Genomic DNA, 22,610 nt, shown 5'->3' with positions numbered 1-22,610 from the left:
TTTGAAGTGCATTCAAATTCGACATTTTTGAAATTTTTATATTTATTATATTCATTTTTTTATAGGTTTATAATATTTATATGGCTGGCCGTCACTTATGTTCGAGACGATATAGAGAATTTGCTAATCTTCATGCAAGCCTGAAAAAGGAATTTCCAGATTTCAATTTTCCTAAACTACCTGTGAAATGGCCCTTTACGTTATCTGATCAAAGGCTAGATGCCCGCAGACGAGGCTTGGAGCAATATTTAGAAAAAGGTATTTCGAAATTTAAAAACTTGTAACACATATATTTATTGGTGAAATTTTCAGCAAATCTTTTTTTTTTTTTCAGCGTTATTAATATGCAATAGTTATTATTATTTTAAATTTTACAGTCTGTGCTGTGAGGGTTATAGCAGAAAATGATATCATGCAAGAATTTCTCACTGATATGGACGATGAAAATGTATGTTTGAATTTTCCTATAGTCATATATCCTTTTCTATGAGTTGAATTGGAAATTTAAACAATATTTTTAAAGGCAATTTTTGTTTTCCCAAATTGTATCAAATTTTTTTTCTGTAATTTTGTGGTGCAAAAAATTTATTGTAAACAGCGTTCTTGCTGGTTTTTATTAGTTGTTGCCAGGGCTGTAACTGGGATTTTTGTGGGAGGAACATGGTTTTGCTGCCCTCATCCAAAACATGCCCCCCCCCCCTGTAAAATTTTATTATTTTATAATGGTATTTTTATCCCTGTTTAAAATTTACAACCCCCCCCCCTAATTTTGCTGTTGGACAGTTGCCCCCCCCCCTTTAGTTCCAGCCCTGATTGTAGTGATTTGGTTAATTATACAAAAAAAAGACATTGAAGACTTTTGCTATGTGATGACATTGGTAAATAGACACTCATTATTTCGTCAATTTAATCTTTTTGCAAAATTTAACAATATTTGGTGGAAAGCTATCAGCAGCATGAACCCTGATCAGAAATACAGTCAAAAATCCTTTTTTAATAAATACTGTTATAGCGAAAATCTTGTTTTAAGGAAATTTTTTTTCTAATTAACCCCCCTCCCACCCCGCAGATATGTTTATATATGAACAATGATAAAACCTTGGAATTCCTTTATAATGAAATGATTTCTCCGGTCTCTTGGAATATGTTAAAACAGGATTCAACGGTACAGCAAGTTTTTCTTAGATGCCATAACCAACACAAATGACAAATAAATGTATAATTCTAATGTATGTTTAAACACACAATGGGCATTGTCTTCAGAGGAAGAGATAGCCAGCATTTGACCATAAGGTCTCCCTGATCTGGGGATCCCAGAGACAAAACTTCTTCACAGACTGCCCAGTAGACAGAATGGTAATATGTCTGATCAAGTCAGATGCTGAGGTTGAAATGAAGGAGGACTTTCTGCTTGACTGTGGCATCATTTATTGATTGAACATTCAAACAAACACACTTCGCTTCACATCTCTGAGAGATATCAAAGTGTTCCTGAAGGATGGGTGCATTCAAATTCATGACCAAAACCATAAGCAGGAGCTCATCTTCAATTCAAGCATTTGATGATCAGACATGCTATCATTTTGTCCACTGAGAAACTTGTATAGACGTATCATTCAAGTTTTGATGGGGACACTGATTAGTGAGATCGTAAGATCAAATGCTAACTAGCTCTTTTCCTCTGAAAAAAGATCCATCTGTCATTTGTTGGAACATATATTGAGATTATAAACTTTTTATTTGCAATTTCTGGTGGTTAAAGGATCTAAGGTCGAGATTACACTATAAAAGTTTTATTAAAGTCCTTTTATAAAACATGAAAAATTCAACCAATAAGCTTGTTGGTTGCATTTGCTCAAATGTAACTTATGAGCTTTATGGATTGGATTCTTTAAGCTTTATAAGAGGGATTTTATATATCAAACTTTTATAGTGTAATACTGGCCTAAAAACTTTTTCAGGCAAAGTTTGGCTTTAATCTGAAGTATAATGTTCTGAGATAAGTGCTGGGAAGAACATAGCAACTCCAATTACAAAGGCACAAAATATCCAAATGTTCGTTATAATGAAGTGCAGTGTAACGAGAGGCCACTGCATTATGTTTATACTGTATATTTATAGAAGTTTTATGTTCATAGGAAACTATTTGATGCTATGTAGAATATGACCTGAAATGAATTATGACTTTTGTACAGGGTGGAAGCTCTTCTGCTGTTGATTTGAAAGTCCTTTTACCTGATCGTTCTACTGTGGTGGTGAATGTTAGGAAAAACAGCACAGCAGATGATGTTTATCAGGTTTGTGTAGCTTTTAGAATTGGCATAAATAGAGATGTGAGGTGAGAATATTCTCCTGGATGTAAAAATTGGAGAATAATCGTGAATATTCATTTTTCTTTTAAATAATTTAAATTTTTTTACTAATTTTGTTTATATTGTGAAATATAAATCAGTTTTCATAACCTGAAACATTTACAACAAAACAATTTGTGGTGTAATCACCCCGAATGACAACTTTTAGTTTGAGAATATTCTCCAGGTCATGATGAGAGGTTTTAAAAGTTTGGTTGTGAAGATTTTAGAAACCTTTAGATTAAAACCTCAAAAAATTATTTTAAAATTAGATAAATTTTCAGAAATAAGGTCACAAGAAAAGAAATTAAATCAAAGTTGATTGATAAAGGAAGCTATTCTTATATAATCACCTTCATTCTAAGAAGATACAGAACTGTTGTTTTTTCAATGCACAGACACTTATAAATTCTGTATCACTCACATTTCTTTAAAAGTTGTGTGATTCAGCCCTGTTGGTTTAATTTTCTGGCTCTCAATTCAAAGTTCAATATTGTGGTCTACAAACTTCAATATACCCATTTTCTTAACAGGAAGAGAGACAGGGACAGAGAATATTCTCTCAAAGGACTACTATTATAAATTACTAGAGAATATTCTTATCAAAAATAATTATTATACAAAAATAATAATTATTATTCTCAAGTTATTTATCAAGATTATTTATAATAATGCATGTTATTACATATATTCTTGATAATACTCTCTGGAAAGATTTCTGGAACTGAAGAATATTCTCATCGAGGAGAATATTCAAGAATATTCTCTGGAAGGACTATTATTAATAACTTCAGAATAATTCTTATTATTTTCTATAAGAATATTTTCCCCAGTGATTTATGAAAGTAGTCCTTCCAGAGAATATTCTCAAGGATATTATATGTAACTATATTATAAATAACAGGAGAATATTCTCATCAAGAATTTATAATATTCTGAAGTTATTTATAATAGTAGTCCTAGCAGAAAATATTCTCGAATATTCTCCCGGATTCTCCAAAAGATTATTCTCAAGAATTTTACATCTCTAATCATAAATAATTATACTGTTTTTCTTAATTGAAGGATAACCTGTAAATTGTATTATTGCTAAGACAGGGTTCCCAGCAACTTGGAAAGTGAGGGGAAATGAAAAATGGTCAGAGGAAATGTAAAATATTTAACAAAAGTCACAGTAAAGATTATGTGAATGAATGGAAAAAACAAAATTTATGTGCCACAATTTTCTACCTATAACCTGCAGCAGTATATAATCAGCATGTGCAAACTGCTGGTTGTTAACCTTATTGCCAATAATGAAATCTTAATGTGCGCAAGGGGTTGCTGGTTGGGGAGAAAAAAATATTGATTCTTCCATTCACACACATACCTATATGCCATCTCTGTTACTTATAAAATATTTTTCTCAAATTGTTAAAAAGTGTATTTATTGTTATTACAGCCCCTCAGGAAAAAAGGATACAGATAATTTGCAGCAGTCTATAATCCGTATCAAGAGATTCAGATTTTTTTTTAAATGTATATTCTGTAGATTATAGGCTGGAAATCACTGTATTTAGAAATGTTCCAAATAATTTTGAAATAGAGTTATTGTTAATTTATCTTATTTTTGTAGGCTGTAATCGGAAAGATTGGCATGTCTCCTGAAGTTTCAAAATATTTTGCATTGTTTGAAATTGTTGAATATGGTTTCGGTAAGTTATGTCTGTGTTCTTTCTTCCACATGTTCATATTTAAACTAGGAAACAGACTAATCTTGCTGTCCTGAAAATAATTGCAAACTCTTTTAGCCATTCCTACAACTTTCCATAATGCTTATTAATGGTGTCCATCACATTTAATTTTCGCTTGAATTTTTATGATATTTTGCATGATTTCCATTAGGATGCACTATATGTAATCTTTGACATTTCAATTAATTCTTGGTTTATCAGAGCTTCCTGGGTCCCCGTGGTCCGAAGCGTTTCTTGCGACAGAGCCTGAGCATCTCAGTTTCTCCAGCCATTCCTACAACCTTCTGTAAAAATTTGAGATGGAAGTGAATTTGGGATTTATAAATCTGATTTGTGCTCTTACCAGAAGCGTTGACATGAAGAAAACATTGAGGGGGCTGAAAATCACCATTCGTCCTGTATGCAGGAGGCGGAATGGTGCGTTCCATTGTATATTCATGAATTGTTTTTTTGGGGGGGGGGGAAGCTCAGATGGCATCAGCCCCCAGGTTCTGGCACCTATGACTTTTACTTTATTGTCTCATCTAGGGTTCTGGGCAGGAATTCCCGCCCACCCATTCTCAGGAATTTTTCACAATTGCAAATTCCTTTAAAAACATAACAAAAATACTACACAACCTACAAGATCCCCAGGAAATCAGGAAAAATACTATTGTAATAACAGCAATACTCACAATAGAATATCATCATCATCATCAATAACCATTTTCAATCCACTGCTGGATGAAGGTCTCCTCTAAATTTTTCTCATTCATTTACTCACGATGAAATATATATATATATATATATATTTTAAAATCAATGGTAAATATTTGTTCAAAAATCAGTTTTCTCTAGTATTGCTTGGGAAAGACATAGAGGAAAGAAAGAAACAGTGGAGGGGGGCGTTTAACTCTAAAAACGGATGCAATCTTGTACACTGTAAAATCCTAATACTACGAGAAATTATACAGAGCCTGAAGCAAAAAAAAAAGTTACCCTTTCTTGTATTTGGCCAAAAAATGAAACATTAGAGATGAATGCAAGCGTACGATTTTTAAAGAAACTCTGCATTTAGAGTAAACTAAAGAATTTTATTATTTTCACCCTCTCTGGATCACAAAGACAGACTGTTTTACAGTTGTAGGGGTACAGAAGCCAAAAATGAAAGTTTGCAAAGACAAAAAGAGGATATACAACCAGGGTTTATTATATAGTCCTGATATACACCACCTTGTTTAGATAAAGATCAGTACAGGATGATATCTAAAATTTTCCAGTTCAAAGATACTAGAACATGCCCTTCCCCACACATTCTGGAGCAGGACCCTAGGCTAATCAAAGAGTGATTGGAGTATTTTTTTTTTTACATAAAAGTGTGGTGAACATTGTTATGAAAGAGGGAAAATAACTTCTTTCATAGTTGAAACTACAAATTTCAAATGTTTTGTTAAGAGAAAAGGGATAGGGTGTGTATATATTGTGTGAGGGGATATGGTAATGGCCACACTTTTATGGCCTCTACCAGGTTAGTCAATGGTCTTAATTTTTGATTGTCAGAGGGACTTAAATGGTCACAAATCAACACTGTCAAATTCATTTATCAAGACAGAATTGTGGGAAAAGACATGTCAATGCCTTTGATAGAAGGTTCTAAAACAAAATCTGGAGAAATTTTGGAATACTTATTTAGTGCTTGTGCATTTAGGAATCATTATTTTATCAATAGTGATTGAGAGTGATGTGTAAGCATTAGACAAGCAGAATTGGAATGAAACTATCATAGTGTGTGGAATTCAAACTATGGAAAAGGTAGACATGTCTCTCTTTTTTTTCACTTGATATCCAAATTGGAAGTGGTTAAAAAAAAGGATGTGTCATTTGGTAACTGTGAAAAAATTAGAGAAAATAAAATCTCTTCTGCTATGTAAATTTAATTTAATCTGCAACAGGAAAAATATGAAATTGTATACATTTTTTGGAGTCTCGCCAAACTGTAATGAAATTTAGAACTTGGTGGCAGTACTGCTGCCAGTAGTGTCAGGTATGTTATACAGATACTGCCCGGACTGTCTTAATAGCATGCCTGACTAGAAGTGATTGCTTACAACATTGCATGCTTCAATTCAAAATTCTTTATGAGATCTTATCATGAAGTCTCCATGCTGGGTGGCCCCATGCATAGTTAGTATTGAAGTGGGGAACCAGAAGAGAAAACAGGTGAAAGCCTGATATGTTATTTACACTCATGTTCATAAATTGAGGATAATGCCAGCTCCGGCAAATAAAGGTTCAAAAACAAAACAAACGTTACTTATTTATAAAGCCCATTTATTAAACAAAAGACAAAGCACAAAAACAATGGTGTATGTATGATACCATTCATAAAAACTATGATTTTTGGTCCCTGGAGCAATTGTAAAAAATATCTCCTTTACAAAAACTTACTATTACATGGTTGGTATGATGGTTAATACATTGTATATCTCCCATGCGATGAAATGCAGTCCGTACAACGCCTAGGCATGCTGAGTACCAAATTATCGATCTGATCTTGGGAAAGATCACTCTACTCAGCAAGCAATGCTCTCCGAAGTTCCGGTACACATGTAGGAGGTGGTTGACGGGCTGCAACTCGTCGGCCAAGCATGTCCTACATATGCTCTATCGGATTCAAGTCAGGTGAGAATGCTTGCCATTCCATATGGGTTATATCCTCAGATTCAAGGCATTCGTTTACGATGTTTGCTCGGTGAGGACGGGCGTTGTCATCCATAAACACAAATTCTGCACCCATGGCACCCTAAACAAACGTACATGTTGTTCCAAAATGATGTCCCGATAAATTTGGGCTTTCATGGTTCCAGTTTGAACATGCAGATCTGTTCTGGAACCCAGTATAATTCCACACCAAACGAGCAATGCTGCACCACCGTAGCGGTGTCGTTCAATGATGTTGTCTTGGTGGTAACGGGTACCTGGCGTTCTACATATGAAAGTCCGACGTGAATCAGACTGCAAGCTGAACCTGGACTCGTCTGAAAACATCACACAAGCCCACTGTGACGATGTCCACATTGCATGTTCTCTAGTCCAGGCTAATCGCTGCCGACAGTGAGTTGCCGTGAGCGGAACACATCTGACAGGCCTGCGAGCATATAGACCAATATCTCCCAAACGTCTGTACACGGTTTGCCTTGAAACTGTGGTACCCGTGGCTGCAGATAGCTGACGAGACAGGTCGGATGCTGTGCTCCGTCTGCTTCTTTTGGCAGTTACTGCCAAATACCGGTCTTCATTCGGCGTTGTAACTCGGGGGCGACCTGTACTGTATCGTCTATTGACATTTCCGTTATCTTGGAATCGTTGCCAAAGCCTAGAAATGGCACTTTGGAATTCCAAGTTCCTCGGATACTTCCATCTGAGTACGCCCACATTCCAGGCGGCCGATAATTCTACCACGTAAAAAATCATCCACATGGGTCCTCTGTGTCATAACTGTTCGCTTATGGCACTGAGTTCCTTACAGAACTCTTGTGAACAATTTCACTTCTTTGCCACCATTCCTTATATACCCCCTCCTCTTACACTCTCGTCATTGTGACGTACTATCGGCATCATCTGGTGGCTTCCTGAAATTTGCATATCATTCTTGCAGATGTGTATGATAATTCTACAGGTGAAATTTTTACTTTAGATTTCCGTGAGATTGAATTATCCTTAATTTATGGACATGAGTGTATAATAAATATAATGATAATACAATATTTTAATCAATGTATTAGTTATAAAATTTGAATTTGTGTTGTGCAATTGAAGTTGTGTTGCTCATGAAGGAAATGTTTTAATTTAAAAGGAACAAAGATTAATCGAGGCTGAAAAAGGTTGTATAAATGAGATTTCGGTAAAAATAAGTGATTTTGTAAATTTTGTGAAGAATTTTCGAGAAATATGATTTCCTGTTCCCAAAGGCATCAAAATATTGGGAATTTAGAAACCCTAGTCTCAGCATATAACATTGTAAATTAATATTAAGTGTGTGTATTAAAAGTTTATCTATATGAAAGTCTATCATCAATACAAGTTCATTTTCTTCTCAACATTTTCCAAACTCTAGTGGCTAGCATTATCAGAGGGTGTACAAGTTTGTGCTATCAACCAATAGCATAGCTGCCAAGTCTCCCAAATTTTTTGGGAATCTCCTGAATTTTAGCTTCATCGTTCGACCTCCCGAAAAGTTCTTAAATCTCCCAAATTTTTACAAAAATCACAAAAATCCCTAATTGTCCCTTAAAATTCCCTACTTCATTAAAAAAATCCCCACTTATGAAAACAATCCCTAAGGAATTTCTTGTGGGGCATGAAGCCTCTTTTTTTTCCCTTTCGAAATGATGTCACATGTCGTAAATGGGGAAATTCCCTTTTTAAGGAAGTTTTACAAACCCTGTGATGGTAACAAGAAAGTTGTTTGTCTTATCGTGCAGGGAAATGGCTTAGCAGCCAATAGTCCTGTATAATAATTGAAGATTATAGTCACGCGCATGTGGTCAAAATTTCTTTTGTTGAAGTTACGTACGTGCGATATAACAAAACATGAATACTGATAAGCAAAAACATATTTAATCAATTTTAAAGATACTTATTCCGATGAATTTCCTTTCATCAAACGTTCCAGAAGAGGGCAGACTTCTCCTTTTTGTACAAGTTGTGTTACGGACATAAACGTCGGTAATGGAAAGACTGCCATCATCACTCATGAAATGAAAAAAAAAACATCAAGCAAGTGTCACAAAAAGTCAGTGTTCTTCAAAAATTGACGGTGCTTTCCTTAATCTTCCGATGATTCTGGGGTCATTCGCTCAGAATGTTTGTTCACAGCGTTTCTGATTGAACACAATATTTATTTTTACATCATTGAAGTTTTGGCCTCCAATTTCACTTGTTTTTTGCATAGGTATTTTATTCCCAAGTGTTTAACTTCCATGTGTGTGTAAAATCCCTATTTTAATTTGACGTCAGTTTTTGAGTAGGTATTTTATTCCCTATGCAGGGGTGGGAACTCTGCGCCAATTGCGCCGCACTGCGCCAAAACTAATATCTTGCGCCATCCTGCTCCAATAGCGTATTTTCGCATTTTTCTGCGCCAAATAGCACATTTCGCTTCAGTATGCCCGGAATTTCGGAAAGGACGCCAAAAGTTTTTTTTTTGTGAATTTTGTGAAGAATTTTCGAGAAATATGATTTCCTGTTCCCAAAGGCATCAAAATATTGGGAATTTAGAAACCCTAGTCTCAGCATATAACATTGTAAATTAATATTAAGTGTGTGTATTAAAAGTTTATCTATATGAAAGTCTATCATCAATACAAGTTCATTTTCTTCTCAACATTTTCCAAACTCTAGTGGCTAGCATTATCAGAGGGTGTACAAGTTTGTGCTATCAACCAATAGCATAGCTGCCAAGTCTCCCAAATTTTTTGGGAATCTCCTGAATTTTAGCTTCATCGTTCGACCTCCCGAAAAGTTCTTAAATCTCCCAAATTTTTACAAAAATCACAAAAATCCCTAATTGTCCCTTAAAATTCCCTACTTCATTAAAAAAATCCCCACTTATGAAAACAATCCCTAAGGAATTTCTTGTGGGGCATGAAGCCTCTTTTTTTTCCCTTTCGAAATGATGTCACATGTCGTAAATGGGGAAATTCCCTTTTTAAGGAAGTTTTACAAACCCTGTGATGGTAACAAGAAAGTTGTTTGTCTTATCGTGCAGGGAAATGGCTTAGCAGCCAATAGTCCTGTATAATAATTGAAGATTATAGTCACGCGCATGTGGTCAAAATTTCTTTTGTTGAAGTTACGTACGTGCGATATAACAAAACATGAATACTGATAAGCAAAAACATATTTAATCAATTTTAAAGATACTTATTCCGATGAATTTCCTTTCATCAAACGTTCCAGAAGAGGGCAGACTTCTCCTTTTTGTACAAGTTGTGTTACGGACATAAACATCGGTAATGGAAAGACTGCCATCATCACTCATGAAATGAAAAAAAAAACATCAAGCAAGTGTCACAAAAAGTCAGTGTTCTTCAAAAATTGACGGTGCTTTCCTTAATCTTCCGATGATTCTGGGGTCATTCGCTCAGAATGTTTGTTCACAGCGTTTCTGATTGAACACAATATTTATTTTTACATCATTGAAGTTTTGGCCTCCAATTTCACTTGTTTTTTGCATAGGTATTTTATTCCCAAGTGTTTAACTTCCATGTGTGTGTAAAATCCCTATTTTAATTTGACGTCAGTTTTTGAGTAGGTATTTTATTCCCTATGCAGGGGTGGGAACTCTGCGCCAATTGCGCCGCACTGCGCCAAAACTAATATCTTGCGCCATCCTGCTCCAATAGCGTATTTTCGCATTTTTCTGCGCCAAATAGCACATTTCGCTTCAGTATGCCCGGAATTTCGGAAAGGACGCCAAAAGTTTTTTTGTTCCTGCTAGCCACGAAACGTTTCTTTATGAAAAGAGCGTGTTTTATTCCACTATACTTAAACTATCGGCCCTTCCATTGCGAAACCCCGATATTGTCCGTGATCGTGGAACTGAAGATGGTTTGCAGTGCCTTTCAGCTTTAAAGTGCAAATTCGAGTGTTTCCGTTTAAAAAAGAAGTCGTCACCGGAAGCAGAAGAAATTACTGTAGTCGATTGTCATTGTGTTAAATCCCGATGTTTCGTGAAAAAGATTGTCATTCCAGGAGTAAAAAGCACATGTCCGCCGAATTACGAATGTTAGTTTAGAAACTTTGCCGAATAACGAGTGTTAAATCACCAATGTTGCAGAATAACGAGCGCTAAATCAACAATGTTGCAGAATAACGAGCGCTAAATCAACAATGTTGCAGAATAACGAGGGTTAAATCGCCAATGGTGCCGAATAATGAGCATTAAATCGCCAATCTCTCCAAATAACGAGTGTCAGATCGCCAATCTCGCCAGATAATGAGTGCTAAATCACCAAACATCGAGTTGATACTTCCGAAATTTTCTCCCATTTTGCAACAATTTCTTTCCAAGTATAAAAAAATTAAAAACTTATAAAAAATTTTTTAGCTCATTTGAAGTGCTCAGTAAGCAAAAATCATCTTAAATAGACGGGTGCAAAAATTTTTATGACAGCCGCTCTTTCAAACAAGGTGTCAAAAGCCTAAAACACCAAAAACAAAAATCAAGCTGATGAAGAGATGTTTCATAGCAAAAGACAGTGCAGTTTTATTTTGAAAAGGGTTGAGGGTTAACAAAAATATTCTTGTTAATTTCACTGCTCCAATTTATAAATATCTACTCCGAATCCCACATTTTGCTGCTCCAAAATTGCTCCAAATCCAGAATTTGCTGCTCCAAAACTGCTCAGAATCCTGAATTTTGCTGCTCCAAAACTGCTCCGAATCCTGAATTTTGCTGCTCCGAAATGGACTTAGTCACTTCCCACCCCTGCCTATGCTTTAACTTTTATGTTTGGAAAATCCCTATTTTATTTGGAAAAATCCCTATTGTATTTATTTAGGGAGTGGTTTTAGCATAAAATACAGGTTTGCGCGAAAATCTCCCGAATTTTAATTTTCAAAAATTGGCAGCTATGCCAACTATTCCCAAGTATTATGGAAATATTGAGAAGAAAATGAACTTGGCAATGGCTCTTCACCTACAGAAACACTTTTTCCATTGATGACAGCTATGATATTCAGTTCAGCTTTTTATAGAAGGTTATCAAATAAATGAGAATAAAATCAGTTGATTGCATATAAGAGTTAAAGATGCATCCGATTTTTTAAAAATAACAGTTCTGATTTTTTTAATCACATAAGGACAAATTTTGAGTTTTCCGTGTCGATTGTTGAAATCATGTTTTTCCATAAATTTTCTTTCTAGAAAGAAAACTTCAGCCAAATGAATTTCCCCATAATTTATACATTCAGAATTACAGCACAGCTACATCAACATGCTTATTGATACGGAAATGGCTATTCACGTTAAGCAGAGAAATTGAACTTAGTGAAGACAATATGGCTGCAACATTCTTTTTCTGGCAGGTGAGTTGAACATTTTGCACTCTGAGGCATGTGTTACACTCCCCTGCTTTTAAAGAGACAAAATTCTATCTAGTAGTCACCTGGTGATATGACAATGTTCATGTTTGATTGCTGAATGTAAAACCATTGAAAATAATATCAATGAATTTTTATTCCAGGCTGTTGATGATGTGAATAAAGGTCAAATAAAGCCTGGCAGCAAACTGTATGAGCTCAAAGCGTTGCAAGATGCATCCAGGAAATTAGAAGTAAGTGATATGGGTGCATTCTTCCTATTTTTCTCCTTAGTTAATCCTATGGATGATCATCATTCAGAGGTTATTAACATTGTTGGGAGGTGGCTGTTACAGGAAGTTTCACAGTGTAATGATTCATGATTTTCATTGCAGTACTTAAAGCTGGCTCGTCTCCTTGAAGGCTATGGTGAAATATCTTTTCCTCACTGTGCATGTGATGCTAAGAAAGAGGGTCATGTAGTTGCAACTGTTGGACTGAGCAGTTTTAAACTCCAAGCGTGTAAAGATGATGGAACGCTGGAAGTATGCATATTTGTGATGTTCATGCCTTTGTCTCGACAAGTGTGTCAACATCTGTGTGATTTTTCCTTTCTTGCCTTATATGGAATGCGTATTAACCATGCTTATATTTATAGATATTCAACTTTTCTTTCAGTCCCAAATAATAGATTTCAATTGGGATTCAATTAATGAGTGGGATGTTGACGATGAAGGAATGGCTTTTAATTTCCAGTATACTCGTCCTGACAAGAAACCTAGGCTAGTGAAGATATTCACTCCATATGTAAGTCGTATACTCATCTTATTTCACCTTGTAGAACTTTTTCGCTATTCTGGCAGTACCAAAACCGTGAAAGCTAATGTTTATATGAAAATAAATCGCAATGCCATATAGTTAGAATGAGATCAGACAAGCATTCATTGAATAGCTATGTTCATAAAAATCGTGTTCCTACTTTAGGAAATTTCTTTTGTTATTAATATACAAACTCGAGAAATTACCATGATATGTTCATTGGGAGTCACAGCACTGTTATTTATGCTGTATATATAGTCACTGAAGTTGTTTTTCTAGCTTCCAGGCACAAATACAAGCGAATCTTTCATTTGAAAAAGTCTCTCAGCAAACAGTAGGTAGACCTTCAACCTTATACTTAAATAAAATGAAAATTCAAACATTCATCATCTTCATTCACGGCCAAGACGGGCGCAGTAGCCCAGGTCGATAAGATACTTGCCTAAATTACCAAAGGATGTTTAGAGGTGTCGCGAGTTCGATACCCAGTTCGCCCTTGTCAGAAACTTTCCTGATACCAGAGTACAACAGAGATGGCGACATGACCATAGAAAAAGATTGCTACCGCTGGGAGTCCCACATTGAGGAGTTAGCGCACCAACCTCTTGGTGAGTATAAAAAAAATTGCCATTCGGAATTGGCAATAAAATATAAATCCCGTCTACTTATCCCTCATGTGCAGAAAATGACTGCAGTATAACAAAAATGATCAAATCACCTGGAATGAAATCAATTCATGCAATTTAAACTTCAATTAATAAAGGATGTGATATCACACTGTGGCATCACCACCTGATATTTGGCCACCATTGTGTGCCATGATATCTAAATCAAGAAACAGCTATGAGAAAGATGCTTATGTTGATACAGTGGTACTCAGTCAGTAATTTATTCCATTTATTCCTACTAACATAAGTTTACGTAACCGGGCCGATAGTGCATCTCCTTCCTCAAAAGGAGGGGGAAAGAAGAAAGGTAAATTTGCAGAGAATTTCTCTTTATTCTCTCTTGTCGCTTTGTCTTTTTCACGTAACTCTCTCTTGGGAAACATTTACCTTCTAAGAATGTAATGTCAAAAGCCTTCAAGCTTTGTTGAAAAATGTGTCTAATTTAAAAAACATATAATTTTTAAAACGAGACAATGTAAATGCAGGTTGATTTAAGTTGGGATATTACTGTACAGTTTTCCAAATTTAAAGTCTTTAACATTTCCATATACTTGAAGTTTTGGTACAGTCTCTTATTGATAGTTGTGCATGTTTATCACTCACTTAATTGAGACTCGCAGAATTAAGTTCCTACTCTACTTTACTAATTTTTGTATACTTTTATCTTGCAGTATGTCTTTATGTTTGACTGTTTTGAGAGGATACAACATGAAAGGAAATGGAATATGAATGGTATAGATTTTTTTAAAAATTTTTTTTGTGTATTCAATCAAGAAAAGCATCACAATTTTATAGAAACAAAACAAGAAATATAGAAACTTTGATTTCTATTTCATAAATTTTCAATTAATTTGACGTCATAATGTTTGGTATTTAAATGCAGCCGAGTAGGGATATAACTAAGTTGCATAGGAATTTGAAAAAAATTTACAATATCTGCAGGGCTCGGCACGGGTCACTTTTTTCACTAAAAGTCACATTTTTAGAAACTGGTCACTTTTATTACGTATTTTCAGGCCCAGGTTACTTTTTCCACTTTTTTTAGCAAAAAAACCTTGGTCTCGCGCGCTTTTCTATTGTCAGTGTTTTTCTTTTCTTCAAGGAGGAACACTTTACCGGTTCAATATCGTTAATTTTCTCCCTCCCTTCATTGAACTACGATCAAAGGCGTCTTATCTTCCCGGGAGCATACCATGTGACGTCAGCATAATTTGATTTCAAGGTGCTTGGAAAGATAGTTCCTTGGTTAAAGAATCGTCATTTTATGGAAAAGCCGGTCGGAAAAAAAACTAGCATAAAAGGCGTATACTTACAACAAAGAATTTCCCCCGCCCCCCCACTACCATTCATTCTTATTTCCCCACGTACTCACTCGTTCTTTCATTTTCATCTTATTTTAAAATTGATCCTTTATTTTATTTGTTTTAAAAAGTTTTAGTCCTAAGGGCCGAATTCCTTTCTTGGAGCATCGAGCAAGTTACATTTGTTGTTTGTTCTATTGTTACTTTTTTCTAATGTTATTTGAAATGACGATTTAAGAGAGCGTGTGCAGAAGCTAACTTACGCGCAGCAGGAGAATGCCGAAGCACGTATTAAAGACGCGTATTATTAATACGTATTAAGCGTATTAATACGCTTTGGGGAATACTCTTGTAGCTGGCCAAGGTTAAAGAAGCTCGCAGGTATTTTGAATTTACTTACAATAAAAAAAATTATCCGATTGAAAATCGCGATCTCTATTTACAAATAAAATTCGTACTATTTTTCTAACTGGATTTAAATCACAGCAAGAAACCGTTGCCCCAAATTTGATCGAGAGGAGAACTATTTATGAAAAGATCACAGAATCCAGCAATTCAACATTTAGTTTAACACAAGGGTTTCCAAATCAGCTGAAAATTGGTCATCAGGCTGATAAAAACTCAGTTAATGCATTCGAGCCGTAAATAGAGGTGGATTTAATGGCGGGCACACCGAGCGCGCCTTTGGCCCCTACTTTACCTTTTTCTCCTAATTTAAAGGGCCTAATATTAATTTTTTTTTATGCCCGGGCCGTCAACTGACCTTTATCCGCTTCTGGCCATAACATAATTTAGAGCATCTTCACGATACTGATTTTGACTTAATATCGACATCTTGCGCTCCATTCTTGGTGTTGTGTAAAAAAATCCCATTTTTAGACCTCGGAAGTTATTAAAACATTTTTGTCTCGAGTTGCTATTACGACCGCAATAGGAGAGGGCGGGGGTCTGGTTCCACAGGTATTGAACGAGGAAAGGTGCCGAGTTTACTCTTTTTCTGTTAAAAAGAGTGGATACTGGCCCCGGGCGATAGTAAGTTTTCGTTCGTACTTGCGACCCGGGTTGCTACATACCGTGATCAGATTTAAAACTGGGAGCAGGGGGCAATGCCTCGGACGGCGTTTTTGATGTAATGGTATATTTAAGAAAAGGCAATAAAAATTACTTTGCAAAATTATCGAATTTCAGAGTCAAGGGGCAGTAAAATTACGTTTCTCCTTCAGAAAAACAAATTGTATTACGGCTATGGTAAATCGGGTGCCCCGGGTGGGGACGAATTCTTTGTTTTTGTTCGTTAAAAATTATGGGAGGAGTCAGCGCTAACGTGGCGAATATATTTTTTCGCGCTAAAATAGGTAACCCTGACAGCACAGCATCCATAAACTATATCAACCGCATTTATAAACCCCGTATGTCGTTGATTCGATTTTTGTGTTCATTTTATCCTAATTTTCCATATTTCCTGATATATTTCTATCGATTTTCGCATATTGCCGCATATTAGGTTGATTCATATAAATTATATATTTTTGTAATTTTTTTATGTGCCCTTTGTCAGCCGCTGTGGTGGTCGAGTGGTCATAGTGACAGACTCGCATCGCGAGGATCCGGGTTCAAACCCCACCGGTGCCACAGTGGTGGTCGGCTGAAGTTGGTTTTCTGTGGTTCCCAATTTCAAGGCTTCTGGCCTGAAATTGGGAACTGATGCGGGCCGATCTCCCCGTTAAAAAGTCTCGCCACAGAGAGCAACAGGCCTACAATATTACAAATATTCAATCATTACACTTCACTTCCAATTTGAAGTATAGATGACAGCACTGAAATATCAGACACAACACTAGCTACACACTCAAACTGTTAGGTGCACTCACTTTGTTCCAGACTCTGCCACGAAAGCTGGGCTGGAAGAGATCTCAGCAACAGGATAAGTCCAGTGGCGAAGCCCCTGGCATTTATTCATTGTGCCCTTTGCCAGCCATCTTGAATTGCTACCGCAAAACGGCGATTCCTTGGCGCGAAAAAAACCTTGCCACGTTAGTGCTTACAAGGTTCATGGGAAATTTACCGGGGAAGGCCGCGGAGAGTCTCTTTTTCTGTTAAAAATTACGGGGGGGGGGGGGGTAGGGGCCAAAATTATACTGTTTCCAGGGGTGGGAACACTGCGCCAAAATTAACATCTTGCGCCATCCTGCTCCAATAGTGTATTTTCGTATTTTTCTGCGCCAAATACCTAATTTTGCTTCTGTATGCCTGGAATTTCGGAAAGGACGCCAAAAAATTTTTGTACCTGCTTACCGCGAAACGATTCTTTCTAAGAGCGAGTTTTATTAAACTGTAAGCCTTATTTAAACTATTGGCCTTTCCATCGCTATAATATCCGTGCTCGTGCAACTGAAGATGGTTTGCAATGGTCTTTCAGCTTTAAAGCGCAAATGCGAGTCAGTTGCCGTTTAAAAAAAAGTCTCCTCTAGAAGCAGCAGAAATTACTGTAGTCGATCGTCACTGCGTCAAATCCCGATGTTTCGTGAAAAAAATTTTCATTCCGGGAGTAAAAAGTGAGTTTCCGCCGAATTACGAATGCTAATTTAGAAACTTTGCCGAATAACGAGTGTCAGATCACCAACATCGCCAAATAACGAGTGTCAGATCGCCAATCTCGCCAAATAATAAGCACTTAATCGCCAAACGTTGTGTTGATTCTTCCGAAATTCTCTCCCATTTGCAACAATTTCTTTCCAAGTATGAAAAAATTGAAAACTTATAGAAAATTTTTAGCCCATTTGAAGTGCTGCAGTTCCAGACAGACAATAGTGCCCTCAGTAAGCAAAAATCATCTTAAATAGACTGGTGTGAAAAATTTTATGACAGCCTCTCTTTCAAACAAGCTGTCAAAAGCCTGAAATACCAAAAACAAAAAGCAAGCTGATGAAAAGATGTTTGATAGCAAAAGGCAATGCAGTTGTTTTATTTTGAAAAGGGGTGAGAGTTAACAAAAATATTCTTGTTAATTTTCCCTGCTCCAATTTATAAATATCTGCTCCGGATCCTTAATTTGCTGCTCCAAAACTGCTCAGAATCCTGAATTTTGCTGCTTCAAAGCTGCTCCGAAATGGACTTTGTCACTTCCCACCCCTGTGTTTCTGGGTAAAGGAGTAAATGTGTGTTTTTTTGCAGGGGTGTGTGTTGTGTGTAAAAAAAGAAAAATATATATTTTTAAAAATTTTTCTCTCAAAAACCAAACAATTTCAAAACTGGTTTATTTTCTCCCTCACCCAAGGGCAGTATTATTTTGGTGCCTCCCCCTGCTTGTAAAATAGTAGACTCACCCACTTTTCCCAGTCCAGCCATAGGTGGAGATAGACTTGAAGGTCTTAGGGGTGTGGCATGATGACAATTAATATACATCATATATATGTCATACATCAGTAGACCATTGACGCTGGGGGAGGGTGGATTGCCCCTCCCTCAACGTATAATAATTAAAACAATTTATTCAATTTAATAATTTAAATACTTTATTCAATTTAATAATTTAAATACTTTATTCAATTTAATAATTTAAATACTTTATTCAATTTAATAATTTAAATACTTTATTCAATTTAATAATTTAAATACTTTATTCAATTTAATAATTTAAATACTTTATTCAATTTAATAATTTAAATACTTTATTCAATTTAATAATTTAAATACTTTATTCAATTTAATAATTTAAATACTTTATTCAATTTAATAATTTAAATACTTTATTCAATTTAATAATTTAAATAATTTATAATTTAAGTAGTTTTTTAATTTAATAATTTAAAATAATATTGCTAAAAATTTAATTTTATAGTTTATAATCATTATAGTAAATTTCTTAAAATTTGTTGGAATGTATTATACAAACCTAGGTATGTAAATCAAATTTGTACTAGTTAAAAAAGTTTGAGTACGTTTTGTATACTGTCATTCATAGCATAACACGAATGAAAAATCCACTGGAATGTAGATGGGACCAATTCTCTCATCAAATTTTGTGCGTTATTTCATTTTTTTCCCTTCTTTTTTTTTTGAATGTGAAAACTTTTTCCCGTTTTGAAGTTTTTCCTGCTTAAATTGATTTTAAGATGGGTTGTGGAAAGCAACATGGGGGAAGGCATTGCTACTGTTACTCAGAAAGGATGTAATGTAGTTATTCTCTCACACATAGTTGTTGATAAATTTGATAAGTTATTCAAAACTTTTCTGGTTAGCAGAATGCATTTCAGTTTGATTTAATTATTTCACACTATTATGTAAAAAAAACCAATTCCAATTAGATTCTATTGAAATGCAAAGTTAAAACTAAATTCAATTTCAATTCATTCAATTTGGTAATGATCAAAATTCATTGTCCATTTGGTCTCTTTCCACAAATATTTTGGTCACTATTTGGTCACTTTTCTAAAAATTTTGGTCACTAGTTTTGAGGCCATGATCCATGCTGACCCCTGTATCTGTGTTCGTTATAACTGATACACAATAAATGTTCAAGTTTAATGAGACAAATCAACAGACTTGAGCTGGGGTTCTCAAACTTTTCCTACCTGCGGCGCTCCTTTACCCTATTCAATGATTATCTGCTAGCTCCCCAGAGCTGTTTAACAAAGGATATTTTGAAAAATCTTTGTCAGGGTCACCTTTCCGCGACATCCCTGGCAAAGGTTGGAGGCGCTCCAGGGTGTCCCCCATGCCCCCCCCCCCGTATCTCTGCCCATGCGTGTAGCTCTTCTCTGCACCCCTTCAACCATGTTCTTCCGGAGGTGTGTTCTCCAAACCTTGCAGCATACTCCAGTCCAGGACGAACTAAGCCTCGGAAAAGCGAAAGAATGACTCTAGACTTTTTGAAACGAATGAAAGAAAAGAATGACTTTTTGACCACTGGCTGAACAATGTTCAGAAAATCTAAGCTGCTCATCAATGAGAATTCCCAAATTGATGATCCTAGTTACATCCAGGATAGTGACACCATTCAACTCGTAAGAGAAACATGAGTTGTTCGAACCAAAATGAGTGACCATGCACTTGTCAATGCTAAACGTCATACTCCATTCATTCGCCCATGCTCCAATCCTGTTTACCTGCACTACTATAATAACATTATTATGGTATTGCAGGTTCACTAGGATGGAGAAAAAAATGTTTGTTATAACCAATACTTTGTAATATTTGATTTTGTTATAAGCAGGCTCCACTGTATTATTGTTTTTTTTTATTTGACTGAGACAGGACTTAACAAATTGAGGAAAACTTGACACCAGTAGCCAAATATTCCTTGGGAGCCAAAAATATTTTTCGAGAAAAATAGTCAAAATAATGTTTTTTTACTTTTTTAGGACTTAGTGACCTTTTTTCCAAGGAGTACACATTGAAATGAATTCTGACATTTTTTTTTCTGTCCTCCAACCTGCCCCAAGGGGTTTGTCAAGCCCTGGTTCAAGATGTCATTGAATATTACTAATCGAACCATTAATCATAATCATAGTTGCCAAGTCTCCTGAATTTTCTTAGAGGCTGCCAAATTTCTGCTCCATGTTCCGGACTCCTGAAGAATTTTTATGTCTCATGAATTATGACCATGATTTAAAAAATTATTATTGCGAATGAATTTACTTAGAAAATGCTGTTGCCTTTGTTTTTTTCCTCAAAATATTGTGATGTGTAAGTATGTCACCATTACATCAAATCTCAAAGAAACATTTGAGCAAAGACAAAATTTGTGACCACACATCTTTACATCCTATTTTTCAAGTCAGATGACGATTTTTTTCGTTGCTGTAATTTTGACTGATGAAATATTTAACCTACTGTTGGATGATAATTGACAACTTCGCAGCCATTGCTAGCACTATGTCATGTTTTTCCGAAGGAAAAAGAAAAAACCCTAATATTTTAATCCTTAAAATTTTATTTTCATGTATGAAAATTCCATATTTTGTTCTTAAAAAATTCTTTTTTATACGTTTGTGTTTTGTACATGCTTGTGTTACGGCTTTTGTAAGTAATTCAGTTCCACACAGAAATCTCCCTAACTCTCAATCTCTAAATTTGGCAACTAAGCAATGATAAATTATGTCAATTTTAATCATTTTAGACTCACATGATGTTGAAAAAAATCCAGTCTCATTTTCCTTAACTTTTCCTTAGTCTGATCTGTTAATGCAACTTTTTTTTTTCTCATTCATACTCTTGTGCTATGTGTTTGGGGTTATCTGTTCTGTGTGAACATTTCTCTTCCATTTTTCATCTCTGAAACCTGTAAGTATGGATAGCTTCTCAATTTACCCCAACATGATTATCGTATGTTATCTCTTTTTAAACATGTCAATTGTGTTCGAATTTACTACCTCTGCTGTAAGCTATTCCATTTATTAACAACTCTACTAGAGAAAAATATCCTTTGACACTTCAACCAAGAATTGTCCCATACCAATTGATATTGTGTCACCTTGTCAAAGAGTGATTACAAAAGAAAATTTTATGTGCCAATGCTAATTTTTTAGTTGCCATGGCAACCTGGTGCCTGGGAATTGTCCAGTCCTGGTTTAAACCACAATTTAGACTGTCATGTCAAAAATCTCAAATATTGCATTTCAACATAAAAATTTCTATTGAAAATTAATTCGTTAATTGCATGTAATGTCTAAAATAAGATTACACCTTCAATAAATGAACAAATTAGTAGTATAATAAAGCTTAATATGATATTCACATAATTTTCTTCTCTAGAATTATTTTAAGCACTATAATTATCATTATAATAATCTATGGTACTCTTTTTCTAAGTTCCTGAAAAATTCTTTCATGCTATAAATACATAATGTTGAATTTTTATTATTGCTAAATCTAGAATAGGGTTCTCCAACAGATAGTCTGCGGGCCACATGCGGCCCGTTAAGTGATTTTATGCAGCCCTTTCGACAAGAAAAAATACAGTGAAAAAAATTAAATTTGTGATCATTATTTGAACTATCGGTTCCAACAGCAGATTTCTTGATTGACAGACTGCTTACAAACTTCTTATTTCTAGTGACAAAGTTAATTAAATAACTAATTAATTCAATTTAATAATGGAGCTACTTATATACAGAAGTTGCACCACTGATGTGGCGCGCCTGTGAACAGAAAGAAGTTGGCCACCCCTGATCTAGAAAACTCTAGATACTTGATATATAATGTTCTTATGGGCGTAGCATTAGCGTGTATCTTTCAACCAAGCATAAAATTGAAGGACTGACTGATGTGTAAAAGGATTTGACTTTAAATTGTACAACAGAACAAATTAGCAGATGCTTGTCAGTGCCAATTGGATCTAAACCTAAAGACCCCTCCCCCCATTATTTCTTATTTTTAGTGCAACAGTAATAATGTCTAATTCTATGAATTAGTGGAAGGGAATTGTTTTTCAATTAATGCTGTATCTCAAATTGCAAAAATAGCATTGCTTTGGCCACGTCCTGCTTGCTAACCTTCTATCAAAAGATTATTTTCAAACTTTGTACAGTGATACTTCAGCTAATAAACACCTTGCCTTACAAATTTTCAGTACCAAATTACGAATTAAGATTTTCTTGCCTCAGCTAATGAATACAAACATTTCCGTTATGGATGTGTGTGCTAACAGTTGTGTCCTGGACTGAATTTTTG

At 35.3% G+C, this 22,610-nt stretch overlaps 1 protein-coding gene across 1 annotated transcript in view; it reads left to right on the top strand.

The window, feature by feature from the left end:
- Window positions 1-22,610, top strand: part of Snx27 (sorting nexin 27) — a 31,770-nt gene that overhangs the window by 5,977 nt on the left and 3,183 nt on the right. The window contains exons 4-12 of the mRNA XM_089248259.1: window positions 66-258; window positions 378-448; window positions 2,196-2,297; window positions 3,967-4,045; window positions 11,994-12,154; window positions 12,313-12,402; window positions 12,544-12,693; window positions 12,827-12,955; window positions 14,307-14,367. Of these exons, the coding sequence (XP_089104385.1) occupies window positions 66-258; window positions 378-448; window positions 2,196-2,297; window positions 3,967-4,045; window positions 11,994-12,154; window positions 12,313-12,402; window positions 12,544-12,693; window positions 12,827-12,955; window positions 14,307-14,367 (1,036 nt within the window). The remainder of the gene's footprint in view (window positions 1-65; window positions 259-377; window positions 449-2,195; window positions 2,298-3,966; window positions 4,046-11,993; window positions 12,155-12,312; window positions 12,403-12,543; window positions 12,694-12,826; window positions 12,956-14,306; window positions 14,368-22,610) is intronic.

The sequence above is a fragment of the Pholcus phalangioides genome, unplaced genomic scaffold (assembly GCF_987345545.1).
Source record: "Pholcus phalangioides strain wild (caught in Gottingen) unplaced genomic scaffold, Ppha-v1.0 ptg000019l_1, whole genome shotgun sequence".
Lineage (NCBI taxonomy): Eukaryota > Metazoa > Arthropoda > Arachnida > Araneae > Pholcidae > Pholcus > Pholcus phalangioides.
This window is presented reverse-complemented; position numbering and strand designations above follow the sequence as displayed.